Here is a 22,986-nt window from a genome sequence, read left to right as displayed (position 1 = left end):
CCTTTCTAAAGTAAGGCAAGATGACAGCCAAAATGATTGGCATACAAACAGTGCACAAATTTCAATAAGGATGATCTTTCCTGTCCAGACAAACTTGATTGCTTAAGACTCCAATCACAAAGAAAATCTGGTGAGACACTGCTTTACCACTAGATAATAGGAAGCATTAATTATGGTAATCCTTTCACTTGCAAGAGTTTTCTCAGAGGGCAAATACACTATGTCTTAAATTCCTGCATAAGTAAGACACTTTCTTTCAGTAAACTTTGTCTCCTAATCCAGTGACCTGAGATGCTCACTAAAGCAGATATGTCCAATTACAGCTTTGCTCATGTAAGGCAGCAAGTGAAAACCACTAGGAGCTTGTAAAAGGTGGTAAAGGAGGGTGGAACAGTTCAAGAACTGGGAAAATTCAGCAGGACATAAAATATTCTTTGCTCATTCTACTTTCCCTTCATTTGTAAATGCATTCCTTACTTTACAAAGATGTTTAAAACACATGGTAATAAACAAAGCAAAAAACCAGGAGGGAAGTCATCCTAGAGATCAGAAATGACACTGCTAACTAGAACCTACTTGCAAGAAAGTTCATATGGGTAAGACTCCTCAGAGATGGAAAACGTAACAAAGTTTTTATCAAGACTCAACATAAATCCAAATTTTGCTTCTCCACAATTATCACTACTTGCTTGTATTCTGAGGTCCTTTTACAGTGTCACACTGAGCTAAGAGTTCCCACTGTGCCTATGTGGTAGACACTGTATAAGCATGACACCCAACTGTTCACCCAGACAGGAGACTGTGCAACAGACAGTGTGATGCCTGATGACAAAGACAGAACTGGGGACTGGGCTGTGACAATGAAGGAGAAGTCTTTACTCTTGTAAAAGACTCAGATAAAAACTACATATCCAACTTCCAAAAAAGTTTAACTGGCGTTGTGGACCTAAGGCCACAACTTTTATCCCCTTCCCATTGACAGCTTTCAGATATTTTTCCAGAACTGATCTATACACAGCTTAGTTCAGATCACCTTTCTGGGCTTGATTTCAGCGATGAAGTACGGTTTGGCAGTGGCAAAGTGGCAGACCTCTTCACAACCTTCTCTGAATCAATATTGTCCATCTCACTCTTGGAGCGGGGAACTTGGGTTCTGCCTGTAGGATAAATCACATACAGGACTATTGGTGAACTGGATAGGAGGCAAATAAACACATGCTTTACATGCCCTTTCTTTTTGACAGATACAACAAGAAACGTGAATTACTTACTGTCCTCAGAATAGGAATAACGAGGAGAGAATGAATCAGAATCTTCATCTGAAAGACAAAAGCATTTTGCAAGTGAGTTGAAAAAGACCCAAAGAAGAATCACCAGAGACCCTTTAATTTCTTCTACTAATGTATTCATCATAATTTGAGTGATATGCCCAGTACTTACCACAGGAAGAGGATCCTAAAGAATAAAACGCCAATGAGGTTTAAATTGCATTTGAAAATAATTCCTAGATTAGATATAAATATTAATATACTATTTACACTAATACCTTTCCTCAGGCTCTCAAAGTACTTTAGAAAAGAATCCCTTTTTATCATAAAACTCCTCTACAGCAAGGGTTATAGATCCGCTTTATCAAATGCTGAGAGATAAATAGAGGATCCAAAAGCCATAGTATATTATTAAAATAACTCATTAGGTACTAGACACAGTATTACAGCTGGGGATCCATGCTGACAATCACATATGACTCTTGTATTTAGCTACTAGAGGGCATCCAAAAGAAGGCATTGAAGACCGTGAAGAGTCTAGAGGTGAAGCCATGTGAGGAGCAGCTGAGGTCCCTTGGTCTGTTCAGCCTGGACAAGAGGAGGCTGAGGGCAGACCTCACTGCAATTAGAATTTCCTTGTGAGGGGAAGAGAATGGGCAGGCACTGACCTCTGCTCTGTGGTGACAGTGACAGGACACAAGAGAATGGCCTGAAGTTGTCAGGGGAGGTTTAGGTTGGATACTAGGGAAAGGTTCTTCACCAGGAGGGTGATCAGGTACTTTAACAGCTCCCCAGGGAAGTGGTGACAGCACCAGCCTGACAGAGTTCAGAAAGTGTTTGGACAACGCTCTTGGGCACATGGTGTGACTTTTGGGGGTGTCCTGTGCAGGGCCAGGAGTTGGACTTTGATGATCCTTGAGGGTCCCTTCCAACTCAGAATATTCTGTGATTCTGTGACTGCAAAGAGAATTGTGAGCCAAAGTATTACTAATATCTCTGCAAAGAAACCACTCAATGTGACAGAGAAAAAGACATAAAAACAAAGAAGATGAAGCTAGAATCAACTAGATTTAAAAAAACATTTTAAAAAAAGTTCTTGTGAATTTAGTGATGACAATCAACACCTTGAAACAACTTCTAAATTTTTTCTCATGGAGGACATCAATCTGATGCTACAACCAATCTCAAGTCCTGGAAAAAAACAATTTGGCTAACACAGCTGACCTCAAGTTGCACTCAAGCCTTCATCAAGCCTTTCAGGAAGGCTCAGGGTAATCTAAACTTCTAACCTAGCTGCTTTAGTTCTCTTGGTGAATAAATTAGAAGGTTAAAGTTCTAAAAAGATGGTTATTGATTCTTATTATGTCCATCATAACCTTCAGGTTAAGAAGGCCAATTCCCATGCTTTAAACCTTACTGATGAAAACCAAATATTTATATTACACTGAACTGTTGACAAAAATTACTTGTATTCTTAAATACAAGTTTGATTTACTCAGATAGAAAACTACATGGTAAATCACAAAACTCAGTAGTCCCTACAAGTACAGGTAAACAAATGTCTAAAATTACCTTCACAGCTATTCACCTCTAATAATCTTTAGTGTTGTTAATCAATAAAAGAGAATTATATTTACTTACCGGAAGAGAAATATCAACATTCATTGTAACTCATCATTCAAACAAGAAAAACCATACAATAAAAATTCACTTCAGATAATGGCTGTTTTCCAATTTCTTATATTCTAATATGTACAGTAATGAGGAGAATAGTTATGTTTTGTCTCTGAGTATCTTATGAAGAAGAGTGTCTTCATTTCTTTCCTTTTTAAACAAGAAATACTGCAACAAATCTGGAGTGATTTGATAACATTAAAGAGTAAATCAGAATTGACTATTAAAACATTTTCTGTTTCTCAAAGCTGCAGTCTATCTATGAGATTCTACTTCACAAAGCAGATTATCATAAGTTTGTAACTTCAAAATCTGATTTCTTTAAAGAGAGGCTATTTCCCTCTGGATGGTAAAGAATCTGCAGGGTTAGATTTAATTTCATGGATTGGACATACTCTGTATGGTTTCAGAAATGCTGAATATATTTTTGAAGGGAGCCCAGATCTCGATGTTTCTAGGAGATCCTATGCATCAATCCATTCTGACATTCATTGTATGAAAGTGAGGCTCCAACCCATCTCTGTATAAACACTGCCACTGACTATGGATCTTTGAAGTGTTTTCTGAACATGAAACATGTCCTGCAACCCCTCCAACTCTTCTACATCATCAAATATTTTGTATTTCTTATCAAGACAAGAATCCAAGCAAATATTAAAGAAATGTTTCCTAAGATATTGAGAAAAATTTAGTGTTTAGTCCAATAAAATTTTAACTATATAAACCAGCAAATTACTTTCATATGCACATTTCTAAGTGAGAAATGCGGAGACATTTATGGGAGAACAGACTCTTTAATATATTGTCATCATGGGGTTTGAAAACTATGTTAGTCCAGGTGAGCAAAATGAATTTTCAAACCTCATTATGAACAAGGAAATATTCTCTGTAAAATGCTTTTACCCATTAATTTCTGAAACAGTTTCTCTCACACTCATACGCACATAACATTCTGCCGAGAGAAAATAACTTACCCTGCATTACAGTTTGCAAGACAGGGCTCTTTACCTAATATATTTCACTAAAAATTATCAAGTATCTTAGATATCTGTACGACTCTTCATCCACATTCCTTTTAACAGTGAAATACACCTGACATTTCCTTGCCTTCTTTGAGTATCTCAGCTCATACTGCATGCTTTTTTCTTACACAATACCCACCAGATGTTTAATACAAATATTGAATAAAATGGTTAATTAAGGATCTCACCAGGGTTGGCTTGAGGCACAGGCTAAGTAGGCAAGTTTGCAGGATCTAAAATGTCACCAAAGCACCAAGACAACAAGGCTGTCACCAATAACTTCCCAGTCAGGAAATGTCTGTACACCCAATGTGTGCAGCAGATTCCAGTGTTTCTCATATACAAATATTTTGCACAGTCACACAATAATCACTGCAACAGATGCTGTTTCACCGTCCCCAAAATACGACTGCAAAGTATTCTGATTTGAATATGAAGTTTAAAGGAATCTGCTTGAAAAGAATCTGCTGAGTGCATGAAGAGATAAGGTAAAGACAGTGTTATTTCAAGTTGCAACATGTGCTGATAAATCCAAACTCTGTCCTTGCCTAAATATGCCAAGTGCACCTAAGACCAGCCCTGAACCTATGCTATCAAGTTATTTTTATTTTAAAAACTACACTAAGGGACTGATCCAAAACCCACTGAAGCAAGTAGTCTTTTTACTAATATGCTTCAGTGACATTCTGGGTCTGGCCCTAATACTATGTTAATGTTAAAAACCAGAAGCAAATAATTAACGAAATTTATTGATTTGAGGGGGGTGGGGGAGAAATCTCAGTTAAACCCATCTTTACACATAAAGTCAGCAATTTAGATATGTTAAATAATCACTGCACACGCAACTGATAAGTGCAGAAAACCAAGCAAACCCCAAGTCTGCAGCATTACTTAAATACTAGTTACAAAGCCAGAGGAGCACTGCAAAGTCAAAAAGGCATCATACAGTCAAGGCAATGCTTAGAGTGCAGCAAATCATTATGAGGCAGCATAAAGCTCAGCAACTAGAAAAAACTCCAGGAAGAAAATAAATTGATAAGGCAGCATTTGTGCAGAAAAAATATATATGGACCTTTATTATTACCTTCAGAGATAGGACTAGGAGTAGACGCAGGAAACTGGTATGTAGGAGAATAAGGATTGTCTTCTGCAGCAGAGAAAAGCAGTGGATTTTGAGACTATCCACAATGAAGTGGAGGTTCTGCTTCATCCCCCAACTTCTATCACCACATGATTTTATTCCCTACTTTAATAACACTATGGTATCGTACTTTAAAAGAGATTAATGGATTAGAAAATATTTAGTTATTTTATGAATCCCATAAGAAGGTATACTGGGCATAACTGAATTTCCAGGCAGTGTAACAGAAAACTAGAACCTGAATCTAGTTATTATTAGGGCACTATAGTACAGTTAACTCAAAGCACAAGACAACAGATACTCTGACTAAACTTCTGGTACCTTCAGGTTTTTGCTGGATTTCAGGAAGTTCAGGAAATGTGTAGGTAGGGCAATAAGGGTTTTCTTCAGGATTGTCTAAGGAGAGGAACATGATTTGCAAAAAAGAACAGAGAGGACAGATTTTAAGGGGAAGAAGGGCGAGCCAAGAATCCATTCAAGTCGACTACAGTCCCTTTCATGCTGATGACACAACCGAGAATGCCTCTTTGTTTATTGCTGCCTTGCATGTCTGGGCCTTGTGAGAGATCCTGGAAGCCAAGGGGACTGAACTCATTCTCCTCCATCTGTGCATGGGTTTTAGCTGAGCTAGAGAACCTCTGTTAGGAGCAGCAGGATTAGGAAATAGCTTAACTTCTCCTCTTCCCATCCACTACAGCACAGCATTTATCTATGCATAAAGCTCATCAGGACAGCACCTGCAACAGCAAATACAGCTCCAGTTTTGCATGCTCTGCATTTTGTTCCAGAAGCACAGAATTGAGCTGCACCTGCCTGCGAGTCGGGCTGTTCAGAGGGTTCAGCTTGCAAGTGCTACTGCAGCCATTTCTCACACAGAAAAATGTGAATGTATCAGCAGTCAGGCATAGAAGTGCCCCAAGGTGGGAATCCCCTGAGAGTTCACCACTATGAAGTTTGTAAGTGCTCACAACAATTCTAGGTTTTCAAAGGAGAAAGATTAGGGTTTTGAAAAAGGAGAGTTCAGATTCTGAACTCACCAAAAATTAATGGAACCCTTTCCACTGGTTTCAGTGAACTTCAAATCATTCTTTGTTGTGCAGGTACTAAAGCTTAACAGTGTAAAAAGTTTCCTCTTATGCACAGAGAAGTTTCAGAGATAACCTACTGTATTTTAAATACAGTGGATTGCATTAGCTGTTAAAACTGGAATTCAGGGATCTATTTTCTCTTAGTATGGAATTATTATCGACTTTTCTGGTCTCAAATAGTACAGTTGATTTCATGAGGGCAGTGCAGTTCACTTTTCAGAACAACTCAGACCTTTCTTTGGACTTCATTGTTCTCCTACCTTTGACTTCAAATTAATTGGTTGAGTTCTGTGGTGCAGAGCACACACTAGTTAACATAAAATACTTTTATTTAACATCCAATAAAATTCTTCATATGAATGAAACAAAATGTCATCAAGGTGATGTTTTAAAGTAAATAAAAACCATCTGTGCTACAGTACCTCTATTTAGCTTGTGGATCTGTTTGAACATTGTCTTGTACCAGTCCTTCGATCTGTCTGTATTCTGTTGGAAAAATAAATACACATAGAAATAATCAACAGTGACTCTACCAGCCTTTCAAACTTATTACAAATCTTCAAACAATGAAAAAAAATTACACTCCATGTGGGAGCTGTATCATATGAATATCCTGAAATATGAATTATTTAACTCAGATATATCACCTCATATGTTTCACTCATGTAAGTAATAATGTAAAAGCTTTTCAGAGGCAGGTTGTAACCTCTTTAGAACTGCAGATTATATGAAATGTTTTGTATATTGATCTGGTTTGACATCCAAAATTAAAAAACTTCCCTGTTTTAGTCATACATACCAATTTTCTAAGTATTCAGTGGACAGTTAGAAACATTGAGTGTTTAAGTCATTCTGGAAACTAGTTGTAAGAATAGGTTAATAATTCTTTTCATAATTTCCCCTGAACACTGAATGAATGTAATCACATATAAAAGAGGTATCTGCCTCTAAGATGGCTAAAATGAGACAAAACTCTCCTTCAGCCGCTAGATGGGAAGGAAACACAGGAGCAGAAAATATTATTTTCAGGTATTATGAGAAGAAACACTAATTTTTACTTTACTTTTCCCTGAAGCAGCTGAAACAGGTCATAAATAACAAATAGAATAATTAATCATAAAATATATTGGAATTAGAATTCTATCTTCACTTAAATCTCTGCAGCTTTAATGAATTCCCTCAGTGCTTTTACCCTCAGTGGAATTCCAATGTCATCGACAGAGGTATCAGCCATGTAGTGAGGGCTCTTGGCAGTGCTTCTCTTTTCCTCCACTGCCCTCTTCTCACTTGGCACAGTCTCCTGAGCCGGCTTGTCCCGTAGAAGTGCTGAATCAACTTTATCAGAAACTAATCTGTCTGGCACTGAATCTGGAAATGACAATGGGGCATTTTTACCTCATCCCAGCATTTCATAACATCACCATATTCTGTTCTTTTAAGACAAAAATTCTAGCAAGTAATTGATGAGACAGACTATCACTGCTGGTTGTGATTAGCTGCTACACTGAAGGAAATCTTCCAAGAAAATGCCCAGTGCCAGCAACAACAGGCAAGCATCTGAGTTAGTTATCATCACACATCTCATGACAGTCTCAGCTGTCATAGAAGACAACAATTTTGGTTTCAACAATTGTTTCTTTTGACCAATTAGTAACTCTACAATGTCAGACTTCATCAAAAAGCAGCAGTAGTACAGTCTCCTGTACATATTTTTCTACCGATTTCAAGCTAAAGGAGAATGGTAAGTGGTAGTGGTGCACTACTTTTTAACAGATTGCATTCACCTGTCTGACAATCCCATTTGTTACAGACAATGTATGATGTTTCCAATTCATTTCCATGCCCTAATCAGAGTGTGTAAACAAAAAATGTTGTTTAAGTATACACATAACATGATTGCACAGGAGTCTGCATAAAAATGGAGGGAAATAACTAATTTCTTCAGATTGCCTTGCTTCCAAACTGGAATTCCTTGACACTGCCCAACTGAAACCCAGGGGTAGCAGCAGGCATCACCAAGGGACTTCAGGTTGTTCTGAAGGTTTGCTGTGCATAGCTGCAGTACAGCAACCCTTACACTCGGTGAAGGATTTTTTTCTATGTGGATTTCCTGCAGAGGAAACACCTGCAATTTTAGTCTGCCTCATCAAGACTTTTGGAAATCTTGTAATTTTTACATCACTGCATGCAACGAAGAGAGAAAGATATGTTTATTCACATGCACATCACCATCCTGCCCAAAGCCATTAAATGTGTAGAAATCTGATAGGGCAGACAGTGGAGGAAAGGCTCGTGCATAGCAATGCATTGATCTGTTGGTACCATAAGCAAACACAGTTCTGCCCTGCAAAACTCAGAACTAAAGGATTTGTGCTTAAAAGGTTGGTAAATTTTATGACTTAGGACAAACAGATGAGTAATTTAGGTGTTTGGTATATTTCTTTGCAGTTCCTGGGCAGTGTGTTTGCTAAAGGTACCCCACAAGCTATCAAAGCAGCAGCTTTGCTCCAGCAGAGGCAGCAGCTGGGGGGTAGCAGATCTTTCATCATACCTGCCAGGCTACTAAGCCTTTTTTGCTGTTCTGTGGTAAAGGAAGAAACAAAAGAAACACAGGACAAATGTGTGAGACATAAACAGCAAGTGCTCTGGTGCTGCATTTCTGACAGGCAAGAAATACACTGTAGAATGATAGCAGTTGCTGGAGAGAATCTGTTTTCAAATACCCTGCCAAAGTGACAGCACACAGTCCCTTCTCCACATAGCAGCCTTGTGGGATAACATAAATCTCATGATGCAGTGACCAATACATTTGCAAAGAGCACTTAAATTTTCATTTTTTTCATACAACATCAGAACATCAACATCAGAATATTTAAAGCATTGGACAGAAGACAATTTGAAAACCACTAAAAATTCACAGTCAAGCAACTTGGTAACTAACTCTGTTACCATTATAATGAAGTGTATTTTGAAATAATACTGCTGTAGCATTTCAAAGGGATATAGGAAATGATAAAGTCATTGTTGGTACTTGCTGAGTCTCATCACATATTACTGAGCCACATATTCAGTGATTTGTGCACAGACACAGCTTGAAGGCTTTGATTCTCGAAACGGTCCCCTTGATTAGAGGCTTTTCATTAACCAGTTCCTACACTGGAGTATTTGTGGTATCTCTCAGCAGGTTTTACCACCCTAAAGTTCGTGCTTTCTAAAAGGATGTCCAAATGACTTACCCAAATCACAGCTGGGAATAAACCAAGAATGCTTAGCACTCTGCTCTCTGCTTTTTTATATTACCTAGCAATTAATTCTTTTCTTTAAAGCTTGAAAGCCATTTGAAAAGAATAAAATATTTTACTGACATAAAAAGCACAAACAGTTTTGAAAGCTCATATTGTTAGAACAAAGATTAAAAAACTTTAATATATTAAACAAACCTGTTATAAATTTATGATAAACCATGCCATGCAATGCCTGCACAGGAAATAACTGTGCTTTGAGGTGGCACAGAACACTTACCAAGCAAGTCTGCTGTAGTAACAAACCTCCAGGTGTGTGCTGTTTTCCAGAGGAACCCGCCTTCACTACATATTGGTACTAAATGGATCATCTCAGCAAGGGAGACTGGTATTTCTCCTCAGTGCAGCTCCCTCACCAATACCTCTAACTTTGATCTTTAGCCCCAGCCCTCTGCTCTGCTGCCCACTGATGGCAAGCTGCTCCTGTACATAATGTTCACCCGATAGGAAAAAACCCCTACATGCACTGGGTAAAAGGAAGGGCCAGTGCTCTGAGCCAGAAGAATAGATGGGAACCACCTGCTGCAGGGTTCACTGGAGTAAGCAGGCCACCAGGAATAGATTGCTGCATTGTAAGAAATGCTATATTAAAAGAAATGCTGTATTATAAGAACTACAAATGAAAAATGCAACAATTCCCACCTCTGGAACTTGAGAGGAAAAAATGTAAGTGACAATGGTGTCATCAAGGAGAACTGTGTTGAATCACTGAGATCTTCTGACAAGAAAATATAGTTTAAGGAGTCAACGCTTGAGAGTTTTTTCCTATCTCTTTCCCACAGAGAAGAGAATATAATTAATTAATAGAATTTTAATGAAAAAACTCAAATGCACTTTTTACACGAAGGGGAGAATTCCATTTCCCTTGTATCTCAGTGTAGGAAAGGGAGCAGCTGATGGATAGAAGCAGGAGGTATCTGTTATTTCACTCTCCTGCCTGACCAGAGCCAGACTGTAGCCCCAGACACACACCAGCTAACTGAAGCTTTCACTTTTGATCTTGTGTTCTGGGAGTGTAAGCAAAGGCCAAAAGCTTGTAGGCTTCTCAGACAAAGGGTCAAGCAGAGAGATAAAACTGCTGGCAGAAATGAAGGAATGATTATAGATGCCCTCAGAGGTCCCTCAGAGGAGCCAGCACTGGAGGAGACTAAGAATTGAAACCAGTAAAAAAAGGGGAAGAGGAAACATTTGAGAACCTGTTTGGTGCAAAATACAGGTGTTGAAATGAAAATTTGCCTGACATAAACAAGAGGCTCTGAAATTACTTGCTTATAAGTATGAATTTTATTCAGTTGGTATTACTGAAATCCAGGAGAAAAAATTCTGAGATCTTTCATCCCAATTTACTGAGATCAAGCAGACAAGAAAGGATATAGTCTGCTTCATGTGTTTCAAATGCCATTACCTGTTTCTAAGTCTCTGATGGCTCCAAATCAACTAGCAATGAACTAGCAAATAAAGTACTAAATAGTAAGAAGTAGGTGGTGTCTGGTACAAGAGTCACTTCAGAGAATAAGAGAGCTAACTCCTTAAAAAGCAATCAATAATCCACTGAGGAGAAAGAACATCACATTATCCATCTGGAAGACTAAACTACTGGAGACTTCAGACTTCCAGCATTAAAGTGACCTTGAAATTTCTAATTTACAGGGTATTTCAGAGCATACAAAAGGAATTTTCACTAAACATCATTTTGACATGAAGGAATTGATTTCAGCACAAAACATAATTAACCATTCAGGGCAAGGTGGAAATTTGATATATGCCATGGGAGCAACCTAGTTTTGAATTGAACAGATCAGGTTCATAAAGATGAAACCAAATATGAATCATGTCAGCCAGAACAGAAATTCAATAGCTAGCTAAAATTTGAGAACCATTTAAAAATATTAAACAGAAAGAAATCTTAATGCTATGCTGGGATAAATCCTAGATAGGAATGGAAGCACAAGGAACTGCAGGAAACCTTCAACACAAAAAATGATGGGAAATGTGCACCTACAAGAAAGCAACATACGCTGGGAAGTGAAAGAAAATTACAGTGGAATAAAAGCATTAACAGAATGTCTCAGACTTAAAAATAGGTTTGAGGCACAAGAAGAATAAACAGAAACCCGCAATGATCTTGTTCTTTTACAAAATAGGCATGATGGTAATAAAAGGGAAGAAAAGATGATTTTCAAGATCAAAGACTGAAGTCTGTTTTTAAAAATTACCAAAATTCTCTATGAAATTCTAATTATCAAAAATCTCATGAGGGTCTTCAAAGGAGCGCATCAATGCTGTAATTAAAATGGTTACGGTATGAAAGTGCAGGCCTTGACCCTATTTTCTGATTTTATTTTTGCTTTAAGAAGGTAAGCCATAGAATATAGTGGCTAGATTCCTGGAGCTTCCCAAGTTCACTAGAAATCAAGGCAAACTGGACTGCATCTCTGTGGTCTGTTACAAGCTACGGTCTTTAGTGATGTACAACAAAATGGGAAGCTGTGGTAATGCCAGCCACCAGGAGAACTTAAAAGGGGAAGCAAAGTTTCCCTCCAAATCCAGAGGTAAAGAGATAGAACTATCTATTCAGCTTTTGTGAGAAAGGTGTTGATTCCTGGGAGTTCTCAAACACGGCTGCTTTGATCATTTGCAAATCCAGAGCTCAAGCATTACCGCAATATGAGTTTGAGTTGACCCAGTTACAGACAGGAAAAACTTGCCAAGATCAAACTTGTGGGCAAGTAGATTATTTACTATTGGGTAAATTCTGCTACAAATTCAGACATCAAATTGCTCCCACAGTAATAGAAAATACAGCTGCTTTTACACTGCAGTAGCTGGGAAGTAGCACATCACCTTTTCAAGATACCACAAGCTACCCTGTTTCTACAGACTGATCTATGGGAGCATACTACTCTTTCTACCACAACAAGACACCTGACAGCTGTTACCGTGCAATAGCTTACTCATATGTCACAGCCCAGTTAAAAATGTCTCCCCAGCCTCAAAGAGCTTCTGATCCACAGGTTTTAATTAGAAAAAACTTATCACTCTCACTTGCCTGTTGTATGCTCCAGTCACTAAGACTATTTTGAGGCAACTTGTTAGTTCTTAGTAGTCTGGACCTAATTATCAACAGCACACACATTCTCCAGTTCCTTGTAGCATAACAGTTTGTTCATTTTGAGCCAAAAATTATCTATATGCACGTCTCCTTACCTCGATTGTGCTGCAACAGGACAATAGTGGGATTGACGATTGTGGTAGAAGGATAGGCAGAGGCTGACTTGCTGATGGAGGTGATGGATGCTGGATAGTCAGTGCCAGGCTGGGGCACTTCATTTAGCACAGGACCTGGGTCCTGGAAAGAAGAGCAACACATGATTAGCAGCATGCCAATGGTGCTACACTGGGAAAATCTGGGGAAAACCCCAACATTTTAGGCTGAATGAGAAGCATAATGACAGCTAATTTTAGTAAAAAAGGCATAAGCACAAGAACTACCCTGCTTCTTGTACATACCCTGCTCATGGTTAATGAAATTAGTTTGCTAAGGCAGTACTATAGTTATTTGGTGTTGGGTTTCACAACTCCAACCCCAAAGGAGGGCACTAAGTTCATCTAGCAGACACTTTGGCGCAAACACAAGGTGCCAGAAATTAGCAAATCTGGTTTGGGGAGGGGGGAAGATGCAGACATCTTTCCCCTGATACTTTCACACACAAACATTTGTTCCAAGAGTATTCCTTTCATAACAAGCCAGACATGCAAAACTCATGCAATTCTGGAATGAAACAGTATTACTGCAGCTGGTTTGATAAGAAAAGTCTAAGGAATTAAGTTAGCACCATCACTCAGGAGACAATGTGATACCTACCTGATTAAAGTAATGACATAAAAAGGCCCCAAAACTGACAGAGGGTAACAAGTAGGACTCTAGTAAGGAAGATGGATTTGCTGCTGGAGCACAGGTAGCAAGCTGCTCTTGCTCTCCTAAAGCATCTAGTTCCATTACTTGCTTATTTTAAACCCACCTCTGATATCACCACAGCTCTGGCTGCTCTGTAGAAATACAGGCTGTGTCTTCAGGGAGACTTTGAAACCTAGCTCACCTTTGAAAAGCCTCAGTCCATGGATATTGGACTTCTGGTGGTGGTAAGGTGGCTAAGATAAACAAGAGATGATGACTAAAGACTGTGCGTGCATCAGCTTAGACTGAGATTTTTCAAAGCTTCTTAAGGAATTTGGATACACAATTACCATTAATGGGGACTGAGTATCCAAACAAAGAGAATATGGGACAGCAAACCAAATTCCTGCACTCCTGCTGTTCCACTGCCAGACTCAAATGCTGCAATCCACTGATCTGTAAAATCAGCTGAGCATTCGGGGTATTTTCATCATTATTAAAAAACCCTGAACAAGGCCAGAATATTGATACAGAAAAATCCCTACTTCCAGCTTTTCTGGCTAAGTGCAACTGCAACTCAGTGCCCTTCATTCACACCAGCATCAGAAGAAAGGACTTACAGCATCAGGCAGGGGACTGAACAAGGGCCAAAGTGAGGCCTGGCACCAGAGCTCAAAGATAAATCATAGTGACAGTTGGCCATAATCAGAACAAGCAACTACAGCCTCTCCAGCATGGAGGGAAAATGGGAAAGAACAATTATTCTGCAGCAGCTGGTAAGGCCATAGGCATTTCATGGGGACAGAAAAGAATCAATGGTCTTCAGGAATAGATGTCCCTTAGAGAGAGACCAGCCCCCCTTAGCTGACTGCAATAATATTCCAAGCAATTAGTAAAAAGGAGGAAGAGTCAGGGGAAAGTGTGAGAGCTGGCTTTGAGCTTTACTTTGATAAATAAAATACAGATAAGAATCCCTCAAAGAAGAAGGATGCTGGATCAGGAGAGGCTCAGCAGCCCCAGTGATGTCACCAAAGAGGGAGAACAAAGACAGTAGAAAACAGCTCACTGACTACATGCCTAAAGTGAGCATGTCCAAAAATGCTTCAACTCTCATCTCAAGAAAGTCAGGTACAGCAAAGTTTCCACTGCTCCTCTATGATTTTGATGCCTCCTGATTTTTTTTTTCTGGAATCTGCAGATAGACTCCATTAGGGAAAAAAAACCAAAAAAAACAAAAACAAAAAACCACAAAACAACCAAAAAAATCCTCCAAAACACAAACAAACAACACCAAACAAACAAAAACCAAAACACCAAATCCAAACTTTCATTCATTGCTCTCTGCAATAAAAACCCTACCAATTTTAAGAAAAAATAGAAAGGCCAATGCTGAGAACTTTTGAAAATACCATCCTTGGTTGTTTTTTACTTTCTCCCAGCCCACATGCCTGTTTGCTAGATCCCTATAGAGTCAAAGGGCAGAGCAAGCACCATCATGAGAGAATGCAGTTTCTGCTGAACTTCTTCCTTGTCCTCACAAGAAAGCATAAAAAAAGGTGGCTGTAAGATTTTCAGCACGAGGAGGTGAGGGTACTTTTTGCCCTCCTCTGCAATTTTAACTGAGAGGCACTTTTCCTTCTTGTTCTCGAGGACTCTTTTAAAAGGTGATGAGCCTAAAGAGAAACAAAATCTAACTCAAGATGAACACAGTAAATTCCAAGTTCAAACTCTTGTGGACTGAATTATTCAAAATTTTCAAAGACAAGCAATTACAAAATGATGAAACACTCTCTGCCTAATGTATCGCATAGCACCTCCATGCTTGGAGGATTCTTAGTACAGTAACTGATCTTACAACTTGTAGGTCATTGGATACTGGCAGCAATCTTACACTGATTTTATCAGGGATTTGTGTGGAGACCATATGGTCCTGTGGCTCCAAGTGGAACAGAAAGCCAGCCCTAACCTTTAACTGGCCTGCTGTTGCTGCTTTAAATGTTATTCAAACACAATTAAGGATGCTATAAAAAGAGCCTGAAAGAATCAGTTAGTTGCAGCTATTCAGTTTATGCAGAATTCATTATTCTGAGCAAATCCTGTGAAGACTCTTAAGGCGTACATCACCCAGCAGAATGGGCACAAAAGGAGACAGTCAAATGCTGCAAGAAGTCAAAAGAAAGTTCAAAGCTGCACAAGGCAGGCAAACTGCATGCACTAGCACTGGACGCAAACACGGTTTCAGTTGTCATGCTGCTGGCAGGGAGTGAGTCATCACTCCTCCCTCAAGTTTAGTATTGCAAGGAGAAAGTAATTTTAATCCAGGAATACAAATTTAGGAAAAGGGCGAGAAGGGTACTTGGCAAGCTTACTGTATGTGAGATGACTCCAGTGATTTCAGGCTTCAAGCCCCTGTGCAAAGCCCCCGTGACTGGAGGGACAAGTGAAGGTGGTGATGAGAAGAATGGCAGTTTCGGGTAAACAGAGGGTAATGTGCCAGATGTGGAGGGTGCTTGGTTATGGTGGGATCCCCTCTGGAGATGTGGGGGAATGAAATCGTCTAGAGTTGGAAAAGTCAAGGGTGAGCCAGGAGAAACAATCTCAGGGAATATGGAGCCTTGCCCGAAAGGAACCAGAGGCGGTGGTGGAGTGCTGGAGCTGCCTTCTTGTTGTCTGTCTGGATTAACCTGAAGGAGGGGGACTACTATAACTCCAGGCTGAGTTGAGGTGGTGGCAGTGGCATCCTGTTGGAAACAAGGTGTTGTTATGCATTGGGGGAGATTGTTACTTTAGTCTAATGCAGCCATATCGTGTCATGCAAGGAATGTACCCAAAATGATACAAAGCCCCAGAAGATGATCTTTCCTTAAGGAGACATACTTCTTCAGGTTTATAGCCCTGGCCTCTATGAACACAACGTTTTTCCACAAAAATATTTATTCCCCCTCACCACCCCTCTTCTCCAGTTCTGTGTAGTGAGGCTAAATCAAACAAAGAACAGCTCAGCATTCACCATGACTTGAGAAGCTCTAGCCATTATACATTACAGAGCTTGTTTCTTCTCCATGTCCCTAAAATAGAAAGATCCTCACCAGTCCAACCCAACCCCTACAAGACCACACACACATACATGAACACACAGATCAACACTGAGGGGACATATATGGGGTGTTAAATATTATCAAGTAAAAGACCACAAGACTCAGGGCAGCACAACAGGTGCTGAGAAATTAAGGTAGGAGGGGAATAAAGCATTAAGGGAACATTGCAACGAATTAAAGAACTGTTCGCTCAGCTGAAAGAAAACAAGGTTATGGAGAAAACATGTACCATGCTGCGTCCCATTGCCTTGTATGGTGGCTGTCGCTGCTGAGTAAGGTAAGGCTCTTTTCTCATCCTGTCCTCTGTGGCAGCTGTGCTCTGGGGCTCTAGCACTCTGTCCCTCACAGCTTGCGGAGCTGATGACTGAGTCCGGGAGGGCTGGCCAGCACCATAACTAACTGCGTCTTTGCTGAGAACAATGTAAAAGTACGGCCTGGGAGGAATAGGAGGAGGAGGAGCAGCAGGAAGAGACTTTTCAGTGTCTGTTACAGAGGGAACAATGTTGGTGGCTGGTGCCTGAGTGAGCTCAGCGCCCAAACTGGTGCTGGCTGCTGGGTCATGTGTGGTGCCAGTGGAATTTTGAGATGCGCCTGAGCAAGTGCTGTTAGATAAACAAGCTACATATAGTTTGCTGACCTTTTTATCCGCCTTCGTCTCATGACTGGAATTCATTCCAGCCTTACTACTGGGATCTGCCCTGACAGGGTTGCGTTGTATGGATGATGCACCCGATGAGGAGTGACTTTCCAAGAGTGGCTGCCCAGCATGCATCTCATCTTTGGGGCCTGAAGAGGGAGAACGCCCTGCTGGCAAGCCTTGCTTCCCACTGGGGACAGCCCCATAGGGGGTAGGTGATGACAAATAACAGCGTGCACTGGTGTTTGGTGATGCACGCTGTGTGTAAGGCTTGGGTGCATTCAGGTACACACAGTCCATGATGGGCACTGGCAACAGGTTGGTTACTTTAGTGTCAGTGCGAGGACGCCATGCAAAGCTTTCCTCTTTGGGAAGAGGAGGACGGGGAGGAGCAAGGGCCTGATCAGGCAGAGTCAAGAAGGTAGGAAGGAGAGAGGAAGCAGCATCAAATGAAAGGAAAAAGGAAGGAAAAAATTAAATTCTCAGAACGAATTTGATCATTAGACTTGGGTTAAGCAGGTTTTAATACAGCAAGAATAAAAAGCAAATATAGTATCTGGAAGGCCAGTGCAGAACTCACTCACATCCATCATCCCACACATTCTTTCTTAGCACAGCCCACTGCAGCACACAAACTTAACCCGGCCCTCAAGTCCCTGCCTACGTGTTTCTCTCTCTGCGCTCAAGAGATCTCACTACTGTGCTGTTTCAAGAGGCCTGCACAGCAACACTCACCATGCCCCTGGGAAAGCCTCAGTCAAGATTTAACATCATGGCTAACTAAATTCAGTCTCATGCTTGCATAACAACACTTCCCAACAATGGGGACATTTGAACTGCAAAGCCAAATTCAGAGTTCTAGGCCATCTCGGCATGTTAAGTGCACTGCTGAAAAATGAATATTGCCAAGTTTCAGTAATGCTAATGAAAGCAGACATCAAGCGAGTGCAGTAGCCTACTACAGCTGGCTAGGTAAAAAGTGAGCATTTCTTCATTATAAAGGCCAGTTCTTCAATTCTCTTTAGGATTTTTCCATCCTGAAAATGCTTTCAGGCAGACCAGAAAAGTTAAGTTTCTTGAGGAACTGAGATCATCAGAATTTGCCTACAGAATCAAGATCACCAAGAGAGAAATCCTGCTTCTAGTAAATAATAAGAAAAGCTTTACTGGTTTTGGTACTTGGCAACATATAGCTTGCTAACTCCAAATCACCTACCTACTGCATCTCCAATTACAGTGAATTTTTTATGAAAGCCAAACTGTTTTGAGATAAAATAACAGTACAGAGTTTTCATTTTAGTTATTGCTTTTTTTGCCAGTAGCTGAAAACAAAGATCTACTGGAAAGAAAAGAATACCCACCTGGTGAACAACAGCTCTTTGGCTTTTTGCAAATTAACCCTTTGGAGACTGTGAAAGTAGGTTTTACAAACACCCTGTTGTCATACCTTTTTAGGCAAAGGCTACCTCTACCACTGCTAAAAATGTCAAAACCAGAGAATGAAGATGCCTTAACAGCTTGCAACATTCAAATCTGGAAAAGCACGTCCTTTAAAAATCATCCATATATGACAAGTTCTGGCAAGTACCTATTCTTGTTATATGGATATAGATGTAGAAAAGTTTCATAAAATTACAGCTGCTGTTCCAAAATCTGCTGTCCTCATGCTGCCCCACTGCCCCTCCCACCCTTTCCCTGAAGCATAAGGGAGTGAAGAAGTGGGTTGCTTAGTGCTGTTCTGAAGAGCTTCTGTCTCTGAACAGGTTCATTCCTTTTGGAATTTCTTCCATTTCAGCTCAGTTTGAACAGTTGTTCTTGAGATTTCTGTAACAAGTATTATGTATGCCAGTACTCACTCTGTTCATCAACAAGATCAGGAAAGGACTACAGGACAGCTGTAAGTATAGAGCAGAAATGGGTCTCTCTTTAGGGTGCTGCTCCTTCCCACACCTTAATTTGAGCTGTTCCTTCTCCCACTTTCACTTATGGTACCTGGTCTGTAGCATTGCTAAAGGGACCCTGATGATGAGAGCAGTCACACTGATAGGGGACTGGGCTTCACACAAGAATCCAGTTTCTAATGAAGGGTTTTCTTACCAGCTTCCAGAGTGTTTCTGTGCAGACTGAGCACCAAAAAAAAAAAACCCAAAAAAAACCCCCAAAAAACCCAAACCAAAAACAAAAACAAACAAACAAACAAAAAAAGATTATATTGCATGCATACAATGTCAGTCTGCATTCTCTCAGCAGATTGGCTTCAACAATTTACCTTCAGATAGAAATAATCTTTCCCTTTTTGGCTTTTATCAGTTACAGCGTTAAAACTGAAAGGCATTTCCCCAATATTTTATTTTAAATGTAGGGTGCAACCCTGATTTCAGCCTGCAGCAACTTCTAGGAAATAAACTAGCATAAAATACAAAATAATTACAGATTATTACTTCACCTTTCTTCTTGCAAATAGTGTTTTCCTCCTCCTTCATCCACCAAGGAAACACTGTGGTGTGCCTGAATACATGAGCTCCACAACACTTTGCTGACATTGGTGTTGCCCTCATTTTAAAGGCAGAAAAAGCTGAGGCACAGCAACTTACCCATCTGCAGTCAAGTTTGGAGTTCAGCCCAGGACTCCTGATCATGAATTCAGTGCTTGAAACCAGATGATCACCTCAGGGTCACAGAAGAAAGGCTTACCTGTGGCTTGCTGTCTGAAGAAAGGTTTGGACGCACACTCCTATAACCCTTGGCAGCCAGGGAAGATGGCTGGGCATCCCCATTGGCATCAGTGTTAGACGATGACCTCCAATCATCTGCGAGGGGAAAGAAAATTCAGATCACAGATTCCCTCCCGTAGCAGGATAAGTGAAAGGAAGGGACTCTTTTCTTCTCTTCCCCACCACTTTCTTTTTTTTCCCCCCAGGCAACAAGAAATAATTCCAATAAAGCAACAGAAGTAACAACAGAAGCAGCCAATGTTTATACCTGTTTCTGGGTTTTCTGGCTCCAGACCTAAGTGTTTCACAGAAAGGAGGGACAGAGGAGGTGGGGGTGGAGGATAGACATAGAGGAAAAGAAAGAGGGGAAAAAATAAACCATTACATTTCCAGAAAACATGTACCAATTGAAGTCAAGAGTCAAGCTACTTCATTTCACACATAAATGCTTTCTGACAGGGCTGTGTAATTACCATAGAGACCAGCCCTAAACATGATGTCCTCCTTGTTTCTGACCTTTGTAAACACAAGGCAATTCATTCAGAGCAATGAAGAAACAATTGTTCATTGACATTCTTACTTCAGAGGCAAAAAGGCTGCCCAGCTAGCTACTTTCTAAAGCTGCAGCTTGACATCCAGACACCACAAATTACTGGAAATGTAGGAACCCTGAATGCAGATTATGAAGACATAGCTATCCTTAACAATATCGCTATATGTGATTGAGATAAAGGATTACCAACAAACAGATCAAGTTTTGCAGACTAAGTGCATGAAGGGTGTAATAAGATGCAACATCACTTTACAGGCCAGTCCCTGCAGCTACCTGCAGTGGTCTCATCACATATTTACCTGCTTCCCACTGGGGTCCTCCCACCCTGTACCCATTTTGCTTTTTAAGTTATATGCACAAAGCTCTTCCAGCTCCAAAGTACATTTAATAAAGCAATTGAGAGAGTAAGCAAAAAAAGTATTAATGAACTGATTTCCATAGTAATGGACCCATTGCTATTCAGGCTGTTGGGAATTTATGAAGCCATCAACAGAAAGGAGAGAGGCAACAGCAGGGGGTAGGAGTGAAGAAACAGGGAAAGGCAAGCATAAAAAGAGGGTAGATCATGGGTGGAGCAGAACAGGAGTATAAGAGCAGAAAGTGACACATTAGGGCTAGGATTAATGGATTTGCCCTTTCTCCAACAATACATTCAGAAATGATGTATGCTTTGCTTTCAAGAGCACGTTTTACACCCTCCCCGTTAATGGCATCTTTCCTTTGGGAGTTCACCTCATTGCCAGACCCACGACACTGGCCAGGTTTGCTGTGCTTTGCCTGTCTCCTACAATTAAGTAATTACACATCTGCTATTGAAAGACAGCAGAGCTCTGTGGCGACGCTGTCTGGGAGGACTCTATGCCCGTTTCCTTGACAACCCAGCTGAATGCTGCAGTGGCAGTAGCACCACTCAGCTTCTTTCTGTTCCACCTCATGCCTGGGGTGAAAAGAGATGGCACAGGCTGCCCTGGGGGCAGTGGGGGTGGTAAGGGGAAGAAAGAAAAGAACAGAGTTTTTGGTGCTGCTGACAAACTTTAGTCAATGACTGAGGGGTCATGAAACCTGCACTAGGAGTCAGTCTCTCTACTGGTGTGGTCCTTGCAAGAGGTTTCCAACTATGCTATGGAATTCTGGGCTTTAAAGCATAATTATAAAGTAAGCCCAAGATCCTGGATTGACCTGTCTTGAGGTTACTATGAGTAACAGATGCCAGTTAACCTTCCACCACTTACTTTCAGGTTGCTCAACATCCTGAGGACATGGTGAAGTGATATTCCGATTCCCTTCATAGGATGGAGTTACCCGGAGGGTTACAGCTCCTTTTCCACTGCAGACTTTTGTGGGATCCATTTCTACAGGAAATGCACATGCAAAGAAGAAACACATAGAAAGGGATGATGCAAAGCTATCAGGAGCCATAAGAGCTCTAGAGTAATGTTAGCATGGTTGTCTCCAGGTGAATCAATCTAGTAATGTTTGTGCAGATGAAGATTAGCTCTGTATTTAAAGCATTGAGAAATCAAAGCAGTTTTATATTCATGTAATCAATGAATGTAGCAGTTAAGTTCTGAGTTGGTGCAAAGGAGGGAAGAAAAAGGAGTGTTTGAACCAAAGGTCACAGGTCCATTTGCTTTATTTGTTCTACTTTGTACAAAGATACTGTGCTAGAAAGGACAGTCTTCCATTACACCTGTAGCTCTTCTATAGGTATGTGCCAGTGTTATAATGCACACACTTTGTGTGCCAAAGCTTAAAAATACCTTTTGTGGAGGACTGAAAGAGGAAAAAAAAAAACTTTTGACCACTGGAAGATAAACTCTTCTAACAATGCTGAATATGATCAAGAGGCAAGGCACTGCAAGTCACCTCCCTGCCATCTTCCCACTTCATTGCAGTGTTTCACCTTCTCACACAGGAACCCAAATCCTAGAAAGAAGGAAATTTCACACATGCCTATTCAGATCAACCTGTGATCATGATCAGACACCAGATCATGCCAGCATCCTTGCTGAGGCACAGTTCAGCACAGCTTCTGTGCAGGCTTACCTTTGTGTATTTCAGTCCATGATATGGGTTTTCTCCTCCTGTCATCCTATTAAGTAATAACAAACCAGTACTTCAAAGCTACCTCTCTTTCTCCTCCTACTTAAAATTCTTTCTGGAGAGTTGTTTCCTTTAAGATACTCTGGAAATAATAAGCCTGAAAAGTTTCTTGTTTCTCTAGGCTATTTCCATACACAAACACATCACCTCCTCTTCTCATGCACTATTAGTGACCTGCAGCTGCCATCAGACTTTGCTTACCTACACAGAGGTGCCAGCCCTACCATGACTGCACAGGGAGAGTGAAAGGTACTGAGCACATGCTGCATTACACAAGTGACAACACAATAATTTTTATTTTTATGGGTTGAGGATCATGCTGTCTCTGCATGGGGACGGATGCAGCTCTTCCCCAGGAACTGCTATTATAACAAAAATGATGCCTTCAGAATGGACAGAGGGGACAAAGGCCGTTGTTTATTGTCCAGACAACAGCCCACATTTGTGCAGATCAGTATTCCCTGGCAGATTTCAGCAAGGCAATGCCC

The 22,986-nt window shown here is 40.5% G+C and overlaps 1 protein-coding gene across 50 annotated transcripts in view; it reads right to left on the bottom strand.

Moving 5' to 3' along the window:
* The window catches only part of SORBS1 (sorbin and SH3 domain containing 1), a 161,089-nt gene that overhangs the window by 36,968 nt on the left and 101,135 nt on the right, over nt 1–22,986 (bottom strand). For 27 of the 50 annotated variants that reach the window (XM_072931498.1, XM_072931501.1, XM_072931496.1 and 24 more), the window contains 13 exons: nt 21,628–21,747; nt 20,111–20,137; nt 19,823–19,938; nt 16,721–17,527; nt 15,763–16,134; nt 12,703–12,844; nt 8,745–8,774; nt 7,386–7,561; nt 6,616–6,679; nt 5,427–5,501; nt 5,049–5,111; nt 1,272–1,319; nt 1,034–1,157 (listed from right to left, as the gene is read on the bottom strand). In XM_072931498.1, the coding sequence (XP_072787599.1) occupies nt 1,034–1,157; nt 1,272–1,319; nt 5,049–5,111; nt 5,427–5,501; nt 6,616–6,679; nt 7,386–7,561; nt 8,745–8,774; nt 12,703–12,844; nt 15,763–16,134; nt 16,721–17,527; nt 19,823–19,938; nt 20,111–20,137; nt 21,628–21,747 (2,164 nt within the window). The remainder of the gene's footprint in view (nt 1–1,033; nt 1,158–1,271; nt 1,320–5,048; nt 5,112–5,426; nt 5,502–6,615; nt 6,680–7,385; nt 7,562–8,744; nt 8,775–12,702; nt 12,845–15,762; nt 16,135–16,720; nt 17,528–19,822; nt 19,939–20,110; nt 20,138–21,627; nt 21,748–22,986) is intronic. The other 23 variants (XM_072931515.1, XM_072931512.1, XM_072931513.1 and 20 more) reach the window with 5 other exon arrangements.

Source organism: Taeniopygia guttata, chromosome 6 (assembly GCF_048771995.1).
Source record: "Taeniopygia guttata chromosome 6, bTaeGut7.mat, whole genome shotgun sequence".
NCBI lineage: Eukaryota > Metazoa > Chordata > Aves > Passeriformes > Estrildidae > Taeniopygia > Taeniopygia guttata.
The sequence above is the reverse complement of the archived record's forward strand: the minus strand, read 5'-3'. Positions and strand labels throughout refer to the sequence as shown.